Raw genomic sequence first — 19,604 nt, forward strand, 5'->3', positions numbered from 1 at the left:
CGCCCCAGGCGGGGCGGGTGGCAGCGTGAGCTCCGGGCGGGCTCCAGCTGTCCAGGCCCCCGGACGGGTCCCTGCTCTTAAGCCCCACACCTCACTAACCAACCACGGCTTGGCATAGCCCGAGGAGAGACGTCTCTGGGCCGGAGATTGCCTATCAGGGAGCCGGTAGGTGTATTAGACCCGTAAGGGAGCTGAGCAGGGACACACAGGCCCAGCAAAGCTGTGCAGGAATTTCATACACCAGCACCTCTTGGCCCTGCTGCTGGCGCACCCCAAAAGACTTTTCCTTTTACTGTAGGAATCACTTGTCTGCTAATTACACAGTCTTCTATCAGTCCTTCCCTTTCACAAACTGTTTATGAAAACTCCATAAACCACAGTGTGCTTCCAGTAAGTGACCCATAAAGTCCTACAGAACCATCTGGTTGAAAAGCTCAACACAACAGGAAAACATTACTTATGTATGAATAAATAACTGGCCCAAACATTAAGTACAAGGCCAGAAATGTATTGTAAACTGTATTCAAATCATCATAGGACTGAACTGCCAGAGCCCACTGACTACTCAGGAATCTACACTTCCGAGCGGCGGAGAACCAAGGAAGCTGTGTTTTGATTGACAGGTTAAGCCAAGGAAGAAATCTCAGGTATCCAACTTACAAATTACATGGTAAAGGAGCCAAACTAACGAGTTTAGATGAAGAAAGGACTTAGTTTTTATAGCCTCTTAGAATACCTGGTTCAGCCTTTGCAATAGGTGTCCTTGAAATACTTCTCTCACATTTGCACTGATTGTTCATTAAACCAATTGACATTAATACCCACATTTAAAGAATTAATGTGGCTCCCTCTGCGAAGATGCCATTTTATCCCAAGAAAATGGCAATTTTTATTTCTGACATCACCCAGACCAAACTCATAGCAGTAAAACGTATGTAATAAAATGAACAAGCATGTTCTGCTTTCAGCATACAGAAGAGTAATAGGCAGTGTAAAATCAGAATAAAGAACAAATTAGAAAAGCTGACATTTCCACGTTTTCAAAAATCTAAGCTTTGTGATAAACAGCTGACAAGTCCAAATTACACTGAACAAGAAGCTATTTTTGAGCTCAGATCAACCAAATATGGCTAGGTGCCTTTAAAAACCATACACCATGTGTATGGAAGTGCACTCCCAGGAAAGAGTGGGAGGAAAGTGGAACTGAACAGTAGCCAGAGCAGCCTTTCAAGCTCCTGAGCCAGCCCACTGAACAAGTTCCCTTTCTGTGTTCCAGTATTTCCAGAGCCTGTTCCCTGGATCCGACATGATCAACAGACCTGTCTTTTGATCACATTAGCTTAGTCCTTAAAAGCTGAATTGGTTTTAACCAAACAGAAAACTTTTCCTAAAGAATGGCTCAGACCAAGCAGCAAAATTATGGAGTCTGAAGTGTCAAAGAAAAAGTTCCCCTGTAAAATTCCCATTTAAGGGGACAAGGTGAATGGGATCATGAACATCAAGTTTTCCATTTCTAGTTTGCATCCACTTCCACTTTGCGTCCACAACACTCCAGTGAACCCAGGCATAGGAAGTTCATGGATTGTGTTCATTCTTCCATATTTTCTCTTCGTGTTTGAGCTTTCCATGGACCGAGTTGCATATCTCAGTAAGTAGCTCTGACACAAATTTTGACCAGGCAGCTAAACTCCTCTTCATGTCCAAGTGATCAATACGTCCCTCTAACAGTGTTTCCGCAGCTACATTTTCACTTTCTCTGAAGAAATTTCATTTTACTTCCTAAAGAGAAAAGGAAACAAATTAGAATGTGAAGAAGATTTGGGATCAAGAAGGTTAATTAAATGTTATAAAATTTCAACACCATGGCTACGTCTACATGTGAAGCCTACATCCAAGTAGCCTATTTTGATGTGGCGACATCAAAATAGGCTATTTCGATGAACAACATCTACACGTCCTCCAGGGCTGGCAACGTCGATGTTCAACTTCGATGTTGGGCAGCACCACATGGAAATAGGCGCTGCGAGGGAACATCTACACGCCAAAGTAGCACACATCAAAATAAGGGTGCCAGGCACAGCTGCAGACAGAGTCACAGGGCGGACTCAACAGCAAGCCGCTCCATTGAAGGGCCCCTCCCAGACACAGTTGCACTAAACAGCACAAGATACACAGAGCCAACAACTGGTTGCAGACCCTGTGCATGCAGCATGGATCCCCAGCTGCAGCAGCAGCAGCCAGAAGCCCTGGGCTAAGGGCTGCTGCACACGGTGACCATAGAGCCCCACAGGGGCTGGAGAGAGAGCATCTCTCAACCCCTCAGCTGATGGCCGCCATGGCGGACCCCGCTATTTCGAAGTTGCGGGACGCGCAACAACTACACAGTCCCTACTTCGACATTGAACATCGAAGTAGGGTGCTATTCCCATCCCCTCATGGGGTTAGCAGCTTCGATGTCTCGCCGCCTAACGTCGATGTTAACATTGAAATAGCGCCCAACACGTGTAGCCGTAACGGGCGCTATTTCGAAGTTAGTGCCGCTACTTCGAAGTAGCGTGCACATGTAGACATGGCTCATGTAAGCCATCTTGGCCAAAAGAAAAAAAGTTTGAGATGGGAACAACTTAAGGTTCCTTAGTTTATTCTCAGTCAATGCAAGATTATTCCCAAATGCTTCATCTGGCCCCGTTTTACATGTCGGCAGGGATGGGGCTACCATTATTTATTTTACCCCAAGATTTCTCAATATGCATATTGAGAAGTACTGTGTCACTGGCAGGGGGTAAATTTGTTTAAAAAAAAAAAAACAAGTGGGAGATTGAGTTTGAGGTCTTAAAGATCCCAAAAAGAAAGACTATATAAGGTAGAAAATGTGCTCTCCTTTGGGCCATGTTCTACCTGCTCAGTGCACACCTTGATATGCAGGCTCAACAACTGACAATCATTTACCCAGACTGCGAAGAATTTTGTTCATCCCACTTGGTTCAGTCTCTGGAATGGTCTCCAAATACTCCAATGCACGGACCTCAAAGAGGCCTAAGGAAGAAAAATACTTAGCCACTCAAGATGCAGTATGCAAAGAAATGGAACAAGCCATACTACTGATAACAAAAAGCATGATCTATTATATCTCCATCATACAGGCACTGACTCCTGCTAATTAATAACGTTTTTTAGGAGCCACGGGACCAGGCCCAAAATAAGTTTCTACTTTCCATTTGAGAAATAGATTGGCTTAGTGGAGATGGCTTTTATCCCTTCTCATTTTCCAACAGAAGTTATTAGCACCTTTCAGAGCCCAGTAGCTCTTACATTACATAGGCCAAAGTGTCTTGGCTTGCACAGAGCAGTTCCTGGATCTATTCCTTACTATGATTAGGGTACCTCAGTCTCTTGTAAACCAACTTCTGTACAATTTTCAAACCTTAAGATGATCCTTTTAGAGTCATGTTGGTATCTACATTTCTCATTTTATTAAAAAAAGTGACATCTGCACCAGAAAAGTAAAATTAAACCGTTCAAATTGCAGGTCTCACCTTTGACCCCACTCTTACGGAGTTCACGATCCTGTATGAATCCCGCAAACATCTGTGTTTCCATAAACAGATCTAGGAAATGGCGCACATTGCGGGAGGTGTGGGACTTTCGGAATGGCTCTCTCTGGAAAACCCTCTCTCCTTTCTCGGTGACATTCATGTGCAAGGAATAATGTCCTACAATCTCCACAAAGAACTGTACAAAAGCTTCAGAGACCAGGGAGTTCAGAGTTACATCACCTACCAGGAGAAGGACACAAATATATCACACTGCAGTAGTCTCCCGGGAGAATTATTTTCTTCATTCTGCTGAAAAACCCTGCGAACTAACAGCCATCATGGCTGATTAGAGCTAGATGGGCCTGACTGAACAAAAACAGTTTCATATTATACAGTATGCTAACTGATAGATCTTCCCATATCGGCAGCTGCTTAACCACATTAGTGTGGAAAAGATGCAGAAGATGCAGTATGTTCACTCCAGTGCTCTTATGATGGTAGTGACATATAGAAATTGAGAGAGATACAGAGATTGGTATTATAAACTTAATTTGAAAAATTGCTTAACGCAGACCTGTAGTTGTACTCGCCTGGAACGATTCATTGCTTTGCAAAGTGCTTTAGAGATAAGCAAGTTTAAAAGCAATTGTATAAAAATTCTGATTATGCACATGATGACTACACTCGGAAGTACAGAAACTCCCATTTCGATTTCATGGAGAGGACCCCCAATGTGCCTTGATTAAAAAGGATGACAAAAACCTCAAAAATGCTGCCAAGAGAAAAGCCACAGTCTCATGTAGCTCAGATTAATCTAGGGCATTGCATTCTACTTTTTCATATCCAAGTAATAAAGTTTCTCTCAGTAAAATCACATTGAAGTGACTTACTAGCACACGGCCCCAGTCACTTTCCACCATCTATCTGCATATTTTCTCATTCTTGGCCAGAGCAAATCTTTCAGGCATCCATACAGTGCAAACACTTTGATACAATCACCTTGTGTGTAAATCTGTTCCTGGGACAAAATTTCATTTCGTTCTTCCAAAATTTGTATAAGCGCGGCCTGTAGTTTATGAGGTAGGATCTCATCCTCATCAGATACCTAAACAAACAGAGATGGCTTTTATGGAACATGAATTACATCTCACATCATCAATAGACTGTCTGCATTGAACAGAGAAAGGGATGCTTGGTGATAAGCTACTTGAAGTCATTGTACCAGAGTTACTTTATGAAATGGTGTCCCTATGTTCTGACAGAACAGAAGGTGTGCCTTGTGGCCACAAATAAAAGTATGACAACATATTAATACTCAAACCACAGACAAAGCAGCTAAATTCTAATTGCAATATTACACACACTCAATACAAAACAATACTTTTACATCTGACACACCCAGTATGCAGATCCAGACTCTGAACATCTCCATGATAAAGCACCAAGCAAAATTTATTGTGGAGAAACAGCAAATTACAAGGTCAGTCTTAGTGAGGCACTTGTCCTTTAATACCTGTTCCTACCAGAGTCCATATGCTAGCTGCAATGCAAAGTAGAACAGTGAACCAAAGAATTCTCAACTGAGGAAAAAAGGTACTACGACAGTATGACTACCATGACAGAAACAATTGCTTCAACAAGGTTATTAATAATCTCTGTGGGACTTCATAAGACTAAGTCAAAGGCAAAAAGGACAATATTGTCCTGTGATCCAAGTTTGAGTTCAGGAAAGTCATGTTAATCATGTCTCTCAGGGATAGTTTAGACAGTACTTGGTCCTGTCATTGGGGCAGGGGGCTGGACTCTATGGCCTCTCGAGGTCCCTTCCAGTCTTAGTGTTCTATGATTTTAACCCCTGCTTCAGTTTCCCTTCGTGTTGGGGCTAATACAGAATTGCCTCCAGAGATGTCAAAATACTTACATTTGTATGACAAGGAAGTGTGATAGTATATGAAAACCGAACTATAATCAGTGGAATATTAAATCATCCTGCATTCTAAAATGGACAGCTCAGAGAACGCACTACGACTAGCCGCCCCAAATAACATGCTTTACTTTTACTTAGGGAATTGTTACACACATGCTAAACCATACTCAAGCATGTATGCACCGCCACTGATTCAAGGATCTCAATTTTTCAAACAGAGTATTTGAGACTAGCACAGAATCCCAAGTGAGCAAGCAATTTTTTTTCCAAAACCACCAAGTCACGCAAACAATTTGACTAGACAATAATGATTGAAATCTTCTGGAGAGCAAATGCTCAGAACAGAAGTAAACCAAAAACACACAGACAGGGAAACATACCTAGGCCCTGAACTGAATAAAGCACTCAAAATGCAACTGGCAAAATTACTGACAAGAATTTTTAATTACTCAAAAGTGTGATACTAAACTATGAGCAAAAAGTCATGTAATAACTTGTATTTGGAAAATATAAGACTATACTGACATTCAAACCATGTTGTTCCCCACAACTTTCCTACTCAGAAAAACCACAGGCAATGACACACACACACAGTTTAATATTACAATTCCAAGAAAATCCCCCAATGGTAAATAATAAGGGGTTACATTGTTAGCTTCATGTTAATGTAATGCCTATGACATAACAATAGAATCAGGACAGATAGCCGGGTTAGCCTGTATTCTATCAAAACAAAAAAGCAATCATGTAGCACTTTAACAAATTATTTTGTTAGGGGATGAGCTTTTGTGGGACAGACCCACTTCCTCAGATCACAGGAGTCTGTTCTAGTAAGGCTATGATCTGAAGTGGGTCCATCCCACGAAAGCTCATCACCTAACAAATTATTTTGTTAGTCTTTAAAGAGCTACATGACTTTTTTGTTTTGATAACAATAGAATATCAAACAAAAATTACACATTTATCCAAACTTCTGTAAGTGGCTATATAATGTTATAGTTTTGATTGAAGGAAAGCTAATTAAAATGTAACATATAAAGATGCAAGATGAAGGCTCAAGATGTAGAACAGCAGTTCAGAAATTGAGGTGATCACCATGAAATGTAGAAGAGCATCCTGGCACCTTGGATTTCAGTAGTTGGCCCCCTGCCTGTTCAGTCTTTTCTGTTGACTGTTTTAAATACATATATGTAAACGATAACTTTAAGTGACAATATTCTGTCTGAAAATTTATAAAAAAACTGATTAAGCCTAACTTGGCTGGACTCATGCTTCAGTTTCCAACCTTACAGTGCCAAATCAGCTCATTCACAGAAGAATCTCCACTGTGTTACCTTGAAGTCAGATAAGTAGTACTTTGATTTTTGAAGGTCTTGCATCCCATGCAACCTCTGCAACCTCCAGCCCAGTCCCATCTCCCTCTCTAATAGAAGGTCAAAAGGATGGCACCACTTTGTCCTGTGTTTTGAGCCACACAGATCTAGGTCTGTTTAGGCTGGCGCTTGGATTTTTTGCACGTTTATCCTGTGATGCCATATATGCCAGGCAACAGTCTGTCATTCAAATGCTCTTTTCACTCACCTGTTGTAGAAAGTTGTCAGCACAAAGGTCAACAATCAGTACCTGGGTAAAAGAGAACAAGATACATTAACCATTATTATGCTGAGTCCCAGTGTGATGCTGTATGAAATTTATGACACACTTTAGAGTATTATGAATATTAGAATGGCAGTGGTTATGCCAGATATGCTAAGACATCTGCAAAAATTGTTATTTGCCAAAGAAACTCAGTAATATGTTTATATCACCTTTGTATTTTGGGTTATGGGCAATTCTGTATTACAAAGTTGTGTTATGCTTCTAGATGACACTCCCAGGCAGTTGGGTCATGCGCAGCCTAGTCTGCTTGATGGCCCATCAAGTACCACCAGCTATTCAACTGATCCAGTGAGAGAAGGCAAGAGCTACGCCTTATGACACAGGAAGGCACATGGCCAGGGTGCATCCAGACAGAACTCTATGGCTTCCAAGCCATGTGCTAGACAGCCAGTGTTTGGTTCAAAGGAAGTAGAAGCCAAATAGAACAAGGAATATAAAAGTCAGCTGCATCTTCTCCATTTTGTCTTTTCATCCTTGCTTATCATCTCTGGAGTCAACTTGCTACAAATTAAACACTAAAAGGAGGACGAATGACCCATCCAAGTGGTGGATTTGTTCAAGAGGAACTTTCAAACAAACCCACTGGCCAAAGATAGGGGGTTGCTCCAGCTCTGTAGGGCTGCTGCAGGTTAGGGGCACTCCAACACAGCCCCTGTCCATGGCAGGGAGACGACTCCAGCCCAGCCAGGTGGACCAGCCTCCCCAGTTGCCTGCTTCCCTCCCCTGACTCTCATGGAATTGGTCAACCAGTTAAGTTATGTTTAATGAGTTAACTAAATAGAACTTTGCATCCCTAATCTGAACTACTTCTTGCATTTCCTTTAACATCCCCTGAAGTCTCACCTCTTCTATGGGCAGGTCCTGGAGCTGTGGTAAGGAGCAAGAAAGAATGCCAATAAGGAATGGGGTTGGAGAGCAGACAATATCAATCATGGATGCAGGCAGAACTGGAATGTAGGTGTGCTGCCAGGTGAAGGGGTAAAGTGTTGCTACCACAGCATGGCCACATTTAGACAAGGTGCTAGAGGGTCAGAAAAAAGAAAAATCAATTTATTTTCAGAAAATTTGTATGGTCAGAGCTCAGGTACAGAGTCAGATGCTATGCCTTCACTAGGGGGAGAGTGACACTTTCACTGTCAATCTTCTGGAGTTTGATTTAACATGCCTGTTAGGGAAGTGCTAAATCATATTTGCAGAATGCCACCACTGGCACCAGTACACTCCTGCTCCTCATGAGGAGTAAGGAAAGTTGATAGTAGCATTTGCTTCTGTCAACCTCCTGTAGTGGATATGGGGCTGAAGCTCAAGTTAAGGTACATCAACTCCAGCTGTGTAATTAATGTAGCTGGAGTGGTGTATCTTAATGCGATCTTCCCCTTTAGCATACACTGGCTGTAAGTAACAAGTGTCCAGTACACAGGGAAAATTAATTCATATACACCAGGAATGAGGAAGTGCCATATGTCTTAATTTATACAGTCCCTTATCCACATCCTACTTTTCAAAGGGACCTGGGAATAGCATCAGCTTACACAGCTAACAAATTTTGTCTTGCGAGTCACCAGATAAATGTTCTTGCCTCCTTAAAGTGCATCATTTAGACTCCATTTCTGATCCAGCTTTTAACATGTTTGCAGTTACAACTCAGGTTAAATTCTCACATGCAGAATGAAAAGTCTTGAAAGATTGTCCTTATGCATGGGGCCCTCAGAAGCCTGAACATCCTACAGCCACAGTCAACATGTGCACACTTAAGCTCTTACCACAGACAGCTCTTACAAGGCAAATACAGAGAAATACAAAACTTAAATTTGTTCACAAACAAAGGCCCAGAAGCAGAAGGAAACATGAAACGAAACATCTTATAGCGAGATGCGTTTGACTCATTTTTCACCTCAGATTGTCCGCAACAAAGACGACCCTCCTTTCCAGCAGGAGAGAGGCACACACCCGGATCAAATGGCTGATGCTAAGGCATTTAAACAAGCATTCAAAATCCACATGTTCCAGCCGGGAATCCAATGGACGGCAGAGTTCAATGACCTGAAAGCAGAGCAGAGATGCAGGGAGTCAGAGATGCACAGCAAGACTGCACTACAGAGAGACCCACGGATTTGGATTTCTGTGACAATGAAATGGATACTCTACAGAAAGTGGGATGCAAAGGCACACGAGCCCTATGCTGTGTGTCACCCTTGGAGAACAGCACCAGGAACTGCACCACTTCTCTACGGTTTACGTTCTTGGTAGCAAAGGTGTCTCCAATGACTTTGAGAGGCTTTAGAAAACAATCCTCACTCTAAAAATCTACAGCCAGTACTCCATTGCAAGAAACTGGTCAAGCACCACTATGCTTGGCATATACTGTCACCTTGTACAGACAGTAACCCACATCTGCAGCCAAGCCCTGGTTGTACATTACCTCATTTCCTGCTCCTGGCAGGAAGCTCTTCACAGTGATTGTGCGGCCGGGAGCAGGGAAAGGGGCCTCCATGACACTGCGCATAAATGGGTGCACCAAGGCTGGGGACATCTCTCGCCTCTTCTCAACTTCATCCAGAATCTGCAGGAAAAAATTCTCTAGCTGTTGCATTCTGGTTGAAGTGCAAGAATGAACTAGGGGTGAAAGATCCCTGGATGCATGACCAAAAACTGCAGCTCCAATCAAAGTTTCTAATCCAGATTTAGACCTTGACTTTCAATGCCGGGAGCACTCCTGCACACGTCCCAGAAAACACCAAAAGGCACGTGGAGAGTGGACAGTATTAAAAGCCGGGGGATGATACCACTAACCAAGTATGGAACGGACTCTGTGGGCCCCAAAGTGGTCAATACATCTCATCACTTGTTGAGAAATCCCATTGTAAGAGGGACATAACCACTGCAAGAATAAAATTGCCACTGGAATTTAACAGGCTGATTTCTAGCAGCGTGAAGTACCTTCAGCTCCCAGTGGCTTCAGTTTTGAGACATCCCTTTCACCTACTTCCAGAACCTCCTCAGAATATTTGATTTCTCTCTCACAAGCATACAGTGGTCACAGGCGATTAGCTACAGAGCTGCAAAACCAGTCAGAACAAAAGCCCTGCCATGGAAGTGAACAGATATTTGCACACCCCATGGACATGTAACTTGGAATGAGGAGATGATATGAAGAAAGGAGACACTAAGCTTGGCATCAGAAACTCACTCCAGAGAGTGAAGTGGATTGGGCTCTTGAATGGTCTCCCAAGTGCAAGAACCCAACTGCCCAGAGTCAAGGTTACCATGGTCAGATGCAGCAGTACTGTTACAAGCTGTAATGCAGGAGCTCAGCTATTTCCTGGAGCTGTCCAACTGCCAAAGAGGCACTTTGGGATGCACAGGTCTAACCAGGGCTGTCCCTAGATGTGCACAGAGCCTGTGACAATCCTCTCCCAGTGCCCCAGGCACCAAGCCCAGGGTAATGTTGGGCTGCAGGCCTTGCTTCTGATTCCAACCCCCCTCTATCCCTTTCCCCAGCCCTGCCCCTTGCCTGAAGTCCCCTCCCACAAGCAAGGCAAGACAAAGTACTACCAGGAGGCCTGGTTCAGGGAAGCAGTAGGTCAACTCCCCTTGTGCACTCACTGCAGCTGTGGGAGCCCAAGTGACCCAGCAGCCTATTCTGCCCACTACCCTCACCAACACATTCCCTCCACTAGAAAGCAGGGTGCACTGGGGCCAGGGCACACTGCTGCCTGCTGGCATGGTGAAGCAGACTGCAACAGGCTGGGAGAGAGCAGTGTGGTGGAGCAGGGCAAGCTGCTGGGTCACTCTGGCTCCCACCCCTGCTGTGAGTTGGGAGGTTGCCACCCCCATCTGCTGCCCCATGCAAGGCCCCCACCAGTAGTCCTCTGGGCCACCTTGGATCCTGTCCATAGCATGGGGCCTGAGGCAGCCACCCCAAGCCTTCATATGGACAGGCCAGCTTGGTTTGACACTGATGCAACAGGTTGTAGCTTGTGGGGCAGGCTCCTCACTCACCTTTGAAAAAAGGTTGAAGCAGCCCAGGCGGCTCACCATGCAGTACACCTCAGGGAGCCGCTTCCCTTTCCCTTCTGGCTGCAAGGCAAGGGGAATGGAGTGAGTTACACCTGGAGCAGAGCAAGGGAAGCACTGCTTTGAATGACCATGTCAGTGCTGGAGTGATACTGTAGCCTGCCCATGTGACTCGATTCCATACTGAATGCATTCCAGTCCAGAACTCTGTGCTGTCGGAAGCTCAAGTGGAGTAACAAGTCCCAGGAACTAGTTCTGGCACACACACACACACACACACACCTCATTGATTCTAGGCATTGTGTTCCATGTGATAGGGACAGCACCATGCACCTTTCACTGCTGCTCTACCTTCTGTCTGAGAGGGCTGGTGTTAAGAGCAAGGCAGCTCACACCTCGCCAAAATGCTGTTGCTATTTCCAGGTCCTGGATGGACTGCAAAGCTTTCCACCCCCATCAGTGTGGGCCTGCCCTATAGCAGTAAGTCTCCCAAGCAGCTGCTTACCAAGAGTTTCTTGCAGTAACCGAACCAGCGGCTGCCATCCTCACCCGTCAGCACAAAGGAGAAAGTTTCGCTGGGGAGACAGAAGAGTCACACTCAACATGCAGTTCACAGACAGTGGGGGAGCGGCACTCATGGGGAGCAAATGCAACACCCTGTATCCAAGCTTTGATCTCACTGTGGGAGACCTAGAGAGCTGCTCCCTGGCTTCAGACTGCTTCCCTTCCACACACAGGAAACTGGACTGCCTACAGGCTGCAGAAGTTTGCTCATAAGGCTGCTGCCTCTAAACAGCTCCACTCTGCCAGTCACCAGCAGCAGCAGCAGCAATTGCAGGCAGGAACTAACCCCTGGGCTGTGCTGCAGATTCTATGGAAGGTGGAGGCTCTGCAAGGGGAATGGAGAGAGTTACACCTGGAGCAGAGCAAGGGAAGCACTGCTGGGAGTAGGAGAAATGGGGATGAGTGGAGAGATAGCCCTACATCCCATCGTCCCTTAGCACTCATTTAGGGATCAGAACGTCTAGAGAGTTCTCCAACTCTCTTCTGTTTCACCGTGAGTCAGTGATAGCCACCTGGGCTTTGCTTAAGAGGCAAGCAGAAGCCTTAGTACGTATCATTGGCCTCACATCTCTGCTACTTCAGCGAGAGCCCAGTGGTCAGTATTTGTTCACAATACAAACCTTTACCTTTTGAGCTCCGATGTTGGAAGCCAGTCTTTGGGATCTGGAAAGCAGAACTTGGGGATGACCTTTAACCTCTCCTCGGTATCCTTGGACTGCCTGAAGGGATGCTCCGGCTGGGAAAGGTAACATGCCTGTTATAGAGGGCAGCTCTCCCAAGGTCAGAGAAAACAATGGCATCAGCATTCACCATGCTACGTTTAGTCTCTACCCTAAGGCAGCCATTTGTGTGCATCAGCCACCAAAAGCTTGATGTAGGGATGACAGAAGAATATACTCTGGCTACACCATATTTCCAACTTTTGCTCATGCTGCTCAGGTAGCTGAAACCCCAGAGCCCTCAGTGCTGCCTTGACAGATCCAGATCAGGTCTCTTATGGGTCTGGTACATAGTTACCAGCACACCATTTTGATGCTCAGTACCCCAAGAATAAAAGCTAATTCCTGGTCTCACATTTCCAACAAAAAAGCCAGATGCCTCTGCTATACCCTGTACTTCACAGGTTTAGCTAAGGATATAGCTTAGTGGCCTTTCCCAGCTTAAAAGGGAATAATGTTGGCAGAGCTCTGCCTAGTGATCACTGCTGAGTGAGACTGTCTACCTGGTGTCATCTCTTAGGAGACACCTAACAAACACCTTGGTTGCAAGGACACCAACAAAAAAGAAATCTTATCTCAAGGTTACATTTGTACGTCTAACAGGCCGAGATCCCAGCTCACACAGGAAAGCCAGGACTGCGAAGGCCATGACTAACAGAGTTTAAAAAAGAGCTTGATAAATATTTGGAGGCTAGGTCCAAAGATGGCTATTAGCAAGGGGTAAGGTATGGTGCCTAGCCTTTTGTCGAAGGCAGGAGATGGATGGCAGGAGACAAATCGCTTGATCATTGTCTTCAGTTGACCTCCTCTAGGCCACCTGGCATTGGCTACTGTCGGCAGACAGGATACTGGGCTAGATGGACCTTTGGTCTGACCCAGTATGGCCGTTCTTATGTAAAGAGTATATCCATCCTGTATCCTGTGACACAGGAAGGGGGCAAGGTTTTGTAAATCATTAAGACACGGCAAAAGCACCCATTTTTGACATCAGGTACTGGAGTTACATCCAGTCAGCTCAAGTCAAAGTCCCTCACAGAGAACAGGTGGCCATGTTCAAGAAAGACAGAATGAAGTTCATTTAGCACTTCCCTGTGGAACTGCTGACTCAGCTGTTCTCGGAGGAAAAAGGTTCGACCAGTTACAGGAAAGGGAGAAAACCACACAGTCTTTTCCAAGCAATGCAAGTCCTATTTGGGAATCACACCTCCAATTACCGCACAGTCCAAGTGAGAATCTCATATCACTTTTTCGAGTGTCATAAGATGGGACAGGTTAGAAAGGTAGCATGGCTGGTCCTCAGAGGTTGCCTGTTGCACACAATTTTTGCTGGCCCCAGATATACAGTTCATTGAAGAGGGGGACAAGCAGATTACTTGGGACCAATCCTATTTTTAGAGCTTTGGCTAGTCTGTAATCACAGCATCCAAGGTATAATCAGTACTCCATAATTCCAAATATGTTAGGGCCTCAGAAATCCCAGCATGAAAGACCCTTCTGTATAAATTCCCGGTTACATTCTACAAAATAGTCTAAAACAGGCAAAGGGTAAACAGATATTGAGAAAATGATTAGTTTTGTCATTATCGTTATGAAACCCGGCCAAGAGCTATACAGTGCAAACTGGAACTGATCCACCAATGAGGTGCAGCAGGGAAAGAAGATGCTCTGCCACTTCGCGCAGGATCTGAAGCTCACAGGGCAAAGGGGGAGGGAGAAGAATGGGCAAATCATTTTCACATTGCCTTTAAATATTGGAGTTTATCCGCTCCATTCAGTTTCTCAGTAGAACAGAATCATAGTCATAGAATTCTAGGGCTGGAAGGGACCTCAGGAGGTCATCTAGTCCAGCCCTTGCCAAAAGCAGGGCCACCCCAACCAAATCATCCCAGCCATGACTATGTCAAGCTGTGACTTAAAACCTCTAGGGATGGAGATTCCACCACCTCTCTTGGTAACGCATTCCATTCCTTCACCACCCTCCCAGTGGTGGTGCTCTGTGGGGCTGGCAGCGTTCCTTTTGGGGTTTGAGCACCACTGAGTAGATTTAGCCATAAGCTTCAACTGCATGTCACACTGTGAACATGGCAGATTCCCTTGCAGCCCTCCTAACTCTCCCATAAAGGAGAGCTGGCTGCTCCCTCTACAGAAAGGTCACACTAATTCTCAACAGGAAGGGTTTTGGGGTCCCCCCGCCAGAAGCTGAAAATCCACAGAAACTTGTGGTGTGCTGCTGAAGCAGCTCACAGGAGAAGAAATAGAGCTGAGTCATCCAGGCTTCTGCTGATACACAGACAAGGAGGGATGTGTATTTCATGTGGTATAGGAAATAGTGACTAAATACCATGGGGTTTCACTCTTTCCCAAAAAATCAAGATGAAAAGCCACAAACAAAATTGAGGCCAACTATGGGAGCTACAGAGCCATTAAAAAAAACCCATCAGGCACAACATGGCTTTCATTCTGCATGTCCAGACCTAACAGCATAGATGAAGCCAGCCTCAGTGATCCCTCGCACTAGCCCCATGTGACCAGAATGACAGGGACTGAAAAGTGATAAACATGAGCTCTGCAGGAAGGGGAGTCATAGCTCCTGCCACAATCCTATACTGTACAGACTGTTCAGATGATGGTCTGTCAGACCAGGCTTTCAGAAGGTCCGTGTGGTGTTTGAGCACCTTCCACAAGAAGTAACACCTCTCTCTGCGAGCCCTGCCAGCACAGGCTGAGAGAGAAGGGTGATTTCCATTCATAAAAGGGCTCAGCAGCAACATTTTCAGTTCAAATTACTTCAAAGGAAAGCAAAGCCTCTCTTGGCCTTGACTATCTCTCAATACGTAGTAAATGCAAAATTAAATTACTACCATATGCCTCCACACCTTACCAATCCCACCCACAATACTAGAGTCTAGGGATGACTCTCCCATTAACACTCAGTTTTTTGGGAGTTTCTAATACATCCCGGAGGCTGGATCAGCATCAGAGCACTGTAGGAATGAGTCTCAAGCCCCAGGTACTGGGAAGTAGAATCCAGCCTGCCTCAACACGAACCCAGCTGTATCCATACTAGAACATGTAACTGGAAAAGGAACTTGGCAAGAGACAGTTCATAGCACAGCAGAGGACAAGTCCAAGTTGCCTGGACACTTTGGGGCTCCTGTCCAGCAGCTTTGCCCCTTCTCCTGTCAAAGCAGAACAGGTTAAATACATGCTTCAGATGACAAAGTCTAACTGCAAGCTACATGCTGCTGTTCTCTCATCTCTATCACCACACTCAGGCAGGGGAAGGAAACTGCTACATGCACATACAGACTTTAAAGCAACCAGGTTAACAAATGGAGTAAAAGCATCTCTACAGACCAGCATTTAAAATAATTTTCTGCAGGAAACGAGAAAAGTGGAAGACATCTCAACCTCTGAGAGGGCCCCTGTCCAACAGGTTCAAGCACAAATAAGAAAATCATGCACAAAAATCTAGATGTGCTAATTTTCCTTTGTATTTGGCACTGGTGTGACTGCTGCTAAAATACGATGGCCAGTTCTGGTGCCCACAACTCAAGAAGGGTGTTGATCAATTAGAGGAGGTTTGGAGAACAGCCCCAAAGATGATTAAGATTGAAAAGTATGCCACATTATGACAGGTTGCGAGGGTTCAGTCTGCTTAGCTTAAGAGGTGATAAGCAACTTGTTCAGTCTGCAAATATCTAGCCAGATAAATTCAGAGGGCTTATGAGTCTAGCAAATGAAGGTATAACGAAATGCAATAGCCATAACTTGAAAGTAGACAAATTCAGGCTTGAAATTACTCACTCACTTGCAAAATTATAGTAACTGGTGGAACAATTTTCCAAGGCTTGTGGGGTGGATTTCATCACTGGAATTTGTAAGTTGAAATTGGACATTTTTGTAAGAGACCTGCTGTAGTTCAAACAGAAGGTCAGGCCTGTGGCCTGTGTTACTAAGGAGGTCAGATCAGATGATCACAATGGTCCCTTCTGGTCACATAAATGATTAACAAACTGACCCTTTCCAGGAGAAGTATATCCTTCTAATGTCCCATTAATCCTACAGAGTCTATGCCAGAGCCAGAATTTCAGCCAAGGTGGTTGGAACCCCAATCACTGGACAGCCCACCTCTGCTCATCAGCACAGAGGTAGGGAGGAGGGAAATGGTGGGAGGGGAAAAGAATTCAACAGATAAGGTGAAGCTGACAGGACTGGTGCAGATCAAGGCATCAGTGCGACACTCACCTTGTTGGGGAACTGCTGTATGATCTGTGGGGTGTATGTCATCTCAGATGTCCTCTTCTGCAGGGACACTACCACGAAGAGCTCAAACAGCTGCTGCTCCTGGAATTCAATGAGATCCCGCTCCAGGGTCTGATAGCGTGGGTTCCTCTTGGACGTCACCTGCACTTGCAGCAAGCACTTGTGGCGACCTGAGGAACAAGGAGCAATTCAGTGGCAGGATGCTGACCTGCAATTTAAGGCTCTCAAAGTGGCACCCCACAAAGAGGTGATGGGACTTTCTCAATGTCACATGGCAGGCAAGTGGCAGAGCTGGAAGAGGTGTCAGAGCCCAACACCAAGTGTAGGGCTTCCTTCCCAGAGCAGGATGATCCTACAAGCACGCAGCACCCCCAGAGAAGCAACATCATCCCAGCCCCTTTGCTGATGGATTTGGTCAGCAGCCCAACACTTTCAATGCCCCCATAGGCTGGTTCATAGTCCTGAGGCTCCCCTAACCTCTAGCCACATTGAGGAACATACATGTCTGAGTGCTAACAGGGTGCTGGTGGGGAAGGCCATGAGAAAGAGCATCATTCTGTCAGTGGGACACATGAGGGGGAAGGATAATTGCTGTAATGCTGCCACACTTTAGGTGATTACATCATAAGAGTGATGACTCAGTGAGATAATTCAAAATGGAGGTCAACTCCATCTCCTTCCCTCCACTGTGTCCTGTCTGTTCCCTGCAGAATCAGACTCTTTCAATACATTAGATAAGAAAGGCTGGCACAGCCAAGGGTCTACAAAGGGGTCTGACACATGCTGTATGGGTTTATATTTGCAGCTAGATTCATTTGATAACTCATTGGTCTATTAAGTCAGCCTACTACCTCCCCACAACACAGGGGAATGGGCTTTTGCCATCAACCCCAAATTATAGGCTTCTACAGGTCATCTCCAGGAAGGAAACATTCAAAGCAATCCAGCTTGTTCTTTTTCACTGGGTACTCGCAGCACATATCTATCACATTTACAAGCAATGCCAGACAGACTCATCTATAGTAAGTTCAGGGCTGCAGGCAAAGTTTTTACAATTTCATTTCCCAAGTGGGGGCAGTTGGAAGCTCAGATCTCTTCTGTGCCAAGTAGAGCAGGTTAGTCAGCACTGAAAGCTTAGACCAGAGCTCAACCAGTTTGGGTTATTTTTCCAGCGTTTACATCACGACAAGGAACCCAACAATCTACTTCTCAGTGACCCTATTCCAAACAGGACATTGCAGAGCATGGTAAACATGCACAGAAAAAAAAAGGGTATGGTGCTCAATTCTGAGTGCCCGAGATGACCCATGGATCAAGTCACTCCAAGACATGCATTTAACTTTGTGGCAACCCATCACTTGTAAAGGGAGCGGCCCCAGGGTGACTGGTAGGTGAGTGGCTCAGCCCAAGAGGCTGGGAGACCTGGCACATGGGGCACAACATCATATATAGAGTCCAGCCCCTCCAAATCCTCAGAGCTCAGGGACCCAGGAGGTGGTTTCACACAAGAGCAGCATCTTCCTTCATTAGCTACAGGAAGCAAAAAAAACGCAGGAGTGGCAAATCTCATTATAGTCCTGCCAGCATTAATTATGCTATGGGAACAGGACCAGACCCAGTGACTCACTCACTCACTTTTCAACAAATTCTCGGTCTCACTTTCATTCCCACTGGTTTCACCTGAAACAAGAAAAGACTCCCATAAATCCAAGTTGCCCTGGGAAGATGGGTGAGACCTGAGACTGCAGAAGGGAATGCATGTGAGATCTCCCTGGGATCTACACCAAGAGTTGCTCGTTAGCCATCTTGTTCATTACAGTGGTCTCAACAAAAGCTGTGCCTTACTAGCAATACAATAAATCCCAAAGAACATCAGAGCAGAAACCACATGCACCACTTCCAGGGTGTTCTTGCCCAAAAATAGAAGTTCTGAGTAGGTATTTAAGCCCACTAAGTGAGTTACCAGCACTTTGGGGCTTGGCACAGTTTGTATTCTTTAATGGTGCTCAGAAACCAAAAAGGATTCAAAACCTAAAGGTCTCTCTCAAAAGGGCCACCTGAAAGCAGCATGAGGGAGCGTCAACAGGTGACCTCATGGCAAATAGCTTTAACACCTCAGCATGAAGCTATCCCAGCACTAAAGATTCAGATATACACAGAATTTCTTTTCTGTAACACTATCAATTTGGATGAGACACAAACAGGGCTTGGTTTGTAGAGGTGCTGAACATCCAGGAACTTCCACCTGAGTCAGTGCAAGACATAGGAGCTCAGCACCTCCGACAACCAAACCCCTCTGACGAAGAGCGCTCATTCTCTAAGCTGCAGCTGCAGTGTGAAACCCCATTAAACAGGTAGGACTGTGTCATGTTGTAAATTACACGTCCAGTGCCCTGTAAGACACAGGCTATGTAATGAAGGACAGCGTAGGCAGTCTCCATACCTTTTGCTGGAGGAGCTTCTTTCCCCGTATAAGTGAGTAACTTCACCCTCTTCTTCCCACGTTTAGACTCAAAGATCTCCTGTATTTTCAATACAAGCTGGAATCCAAAGAGAAAGCAAAGGTTAATACAAGCTTCCCCCCCCGCAACACAAGGCAGCAGGTGCCAGTGACAAAGCACACAGGAGACCCTTACTAGATGCAATCACTTCCAAAAAATGCTTGGAAGAACCTTTGCTAAAGAGATGCTGGTCACAGTGCTGTAACAACTTCCTGGATGCTACAGGACTAACAAGGCGATGAATCAATTACTACATGAGCCACTTAGGCATCAAACAGAGCACTGAAGAAAAGGAAGGAAACAAAACTTGTGCTCCAGCAGCAGACCGGTTGCTGTATAACTTGCTTATCAAGCATGCTGCACAGGCAGCAGGGACAGTCTTTGGCTATGAACAAAACAAACTAGCCATAAAGGA

General features: G+C 45.2%; 1 protein-coding gene across 3 annotated transcripts in view; it reads right to left on the reverse strand.

Annotated features, from left to right (window-relative positions):
- Window positions 1–921: 921 nt before the first annotated feature.
- DENND2C (DENN domain containing 2C) overlaps window positions 922–19,604 on the reverse strand; it is a 47,732-nt gene continuing 29,049 nt past the window's right edge. For 2 of the 3 annotated variants that reach the window (XM_074977350.1, XM_074977351.1), the window contains exons 7-20: window positions 19,132–19,228; window positions 18,324–18,368; window positions 16,671–16,858; window positions 12,330–12,439; window positions 11,645–11,714; window positions 11,125–11,202; window positions 9,545–9,685; window positions 9,017–9,165; window positions 7,966–8,143; window positions 7,045–7,086; window positions 4,536–4,641; window positions 3,537–3,776; window positions 2,950–3,036; window positions 922–1,779 (exon numbers count right to left, since the gene is read on the reverse strand). In XM_074977350.1, the coding sequence (XP_074833451.1) occupies window positions 1,748–1,779; window positions 2,950–3,036; window positions 3,537–3,776; window positions 4,536–4,641; window positions 7,045–7,086; window positions 7,966–8,143; window positions 9,017–9,165; window positions 9,545–9,685; window positions 11,125–11,202; window positions 11,645–11,714; window positions 12,330–12,439; window positions 16,671–16,858; window positions 18,324–18,368; window positions 19,132–19,228 (1,563 nt within the window). In that variant the 3' untranslated portion in view covers window positions 922–1,747. The remainder of the gene's footprint in view (window positions 1,780–2,949; window positions 3,037–3,536; window positions 3,777–4,535; window positions 4,642–7,044; window positions 7,087–7,965; window positions 8,144–9,016; window positions 9,166–9,544; window positions 9,686–11,124; window positions 11,203–11,644; window positions 11,715–12,329; window positions 12,440–16,670; window positions 16,859–18,323; window positions 18,369–19,131; window positions 19,229–19,604) is intronic. The other variant, XM_074977352.1, reaches the window with a different exon arrangement.

This window comes from Carettochelys insculpta, chromosome 26, assembly GCF_033958435.1.
Source record: "Carettochelys insculpta isolate YL-2023 chromosome 26, ASM3395843v1, whole genome shotgun sequence".
NCBI classification, from domain to species: domain Eukaryota; kingdom Metazoa; phylum Chordata; order Testudines; family Carettochelyidae; genus Carettochelys; species Carettochelys insculpta.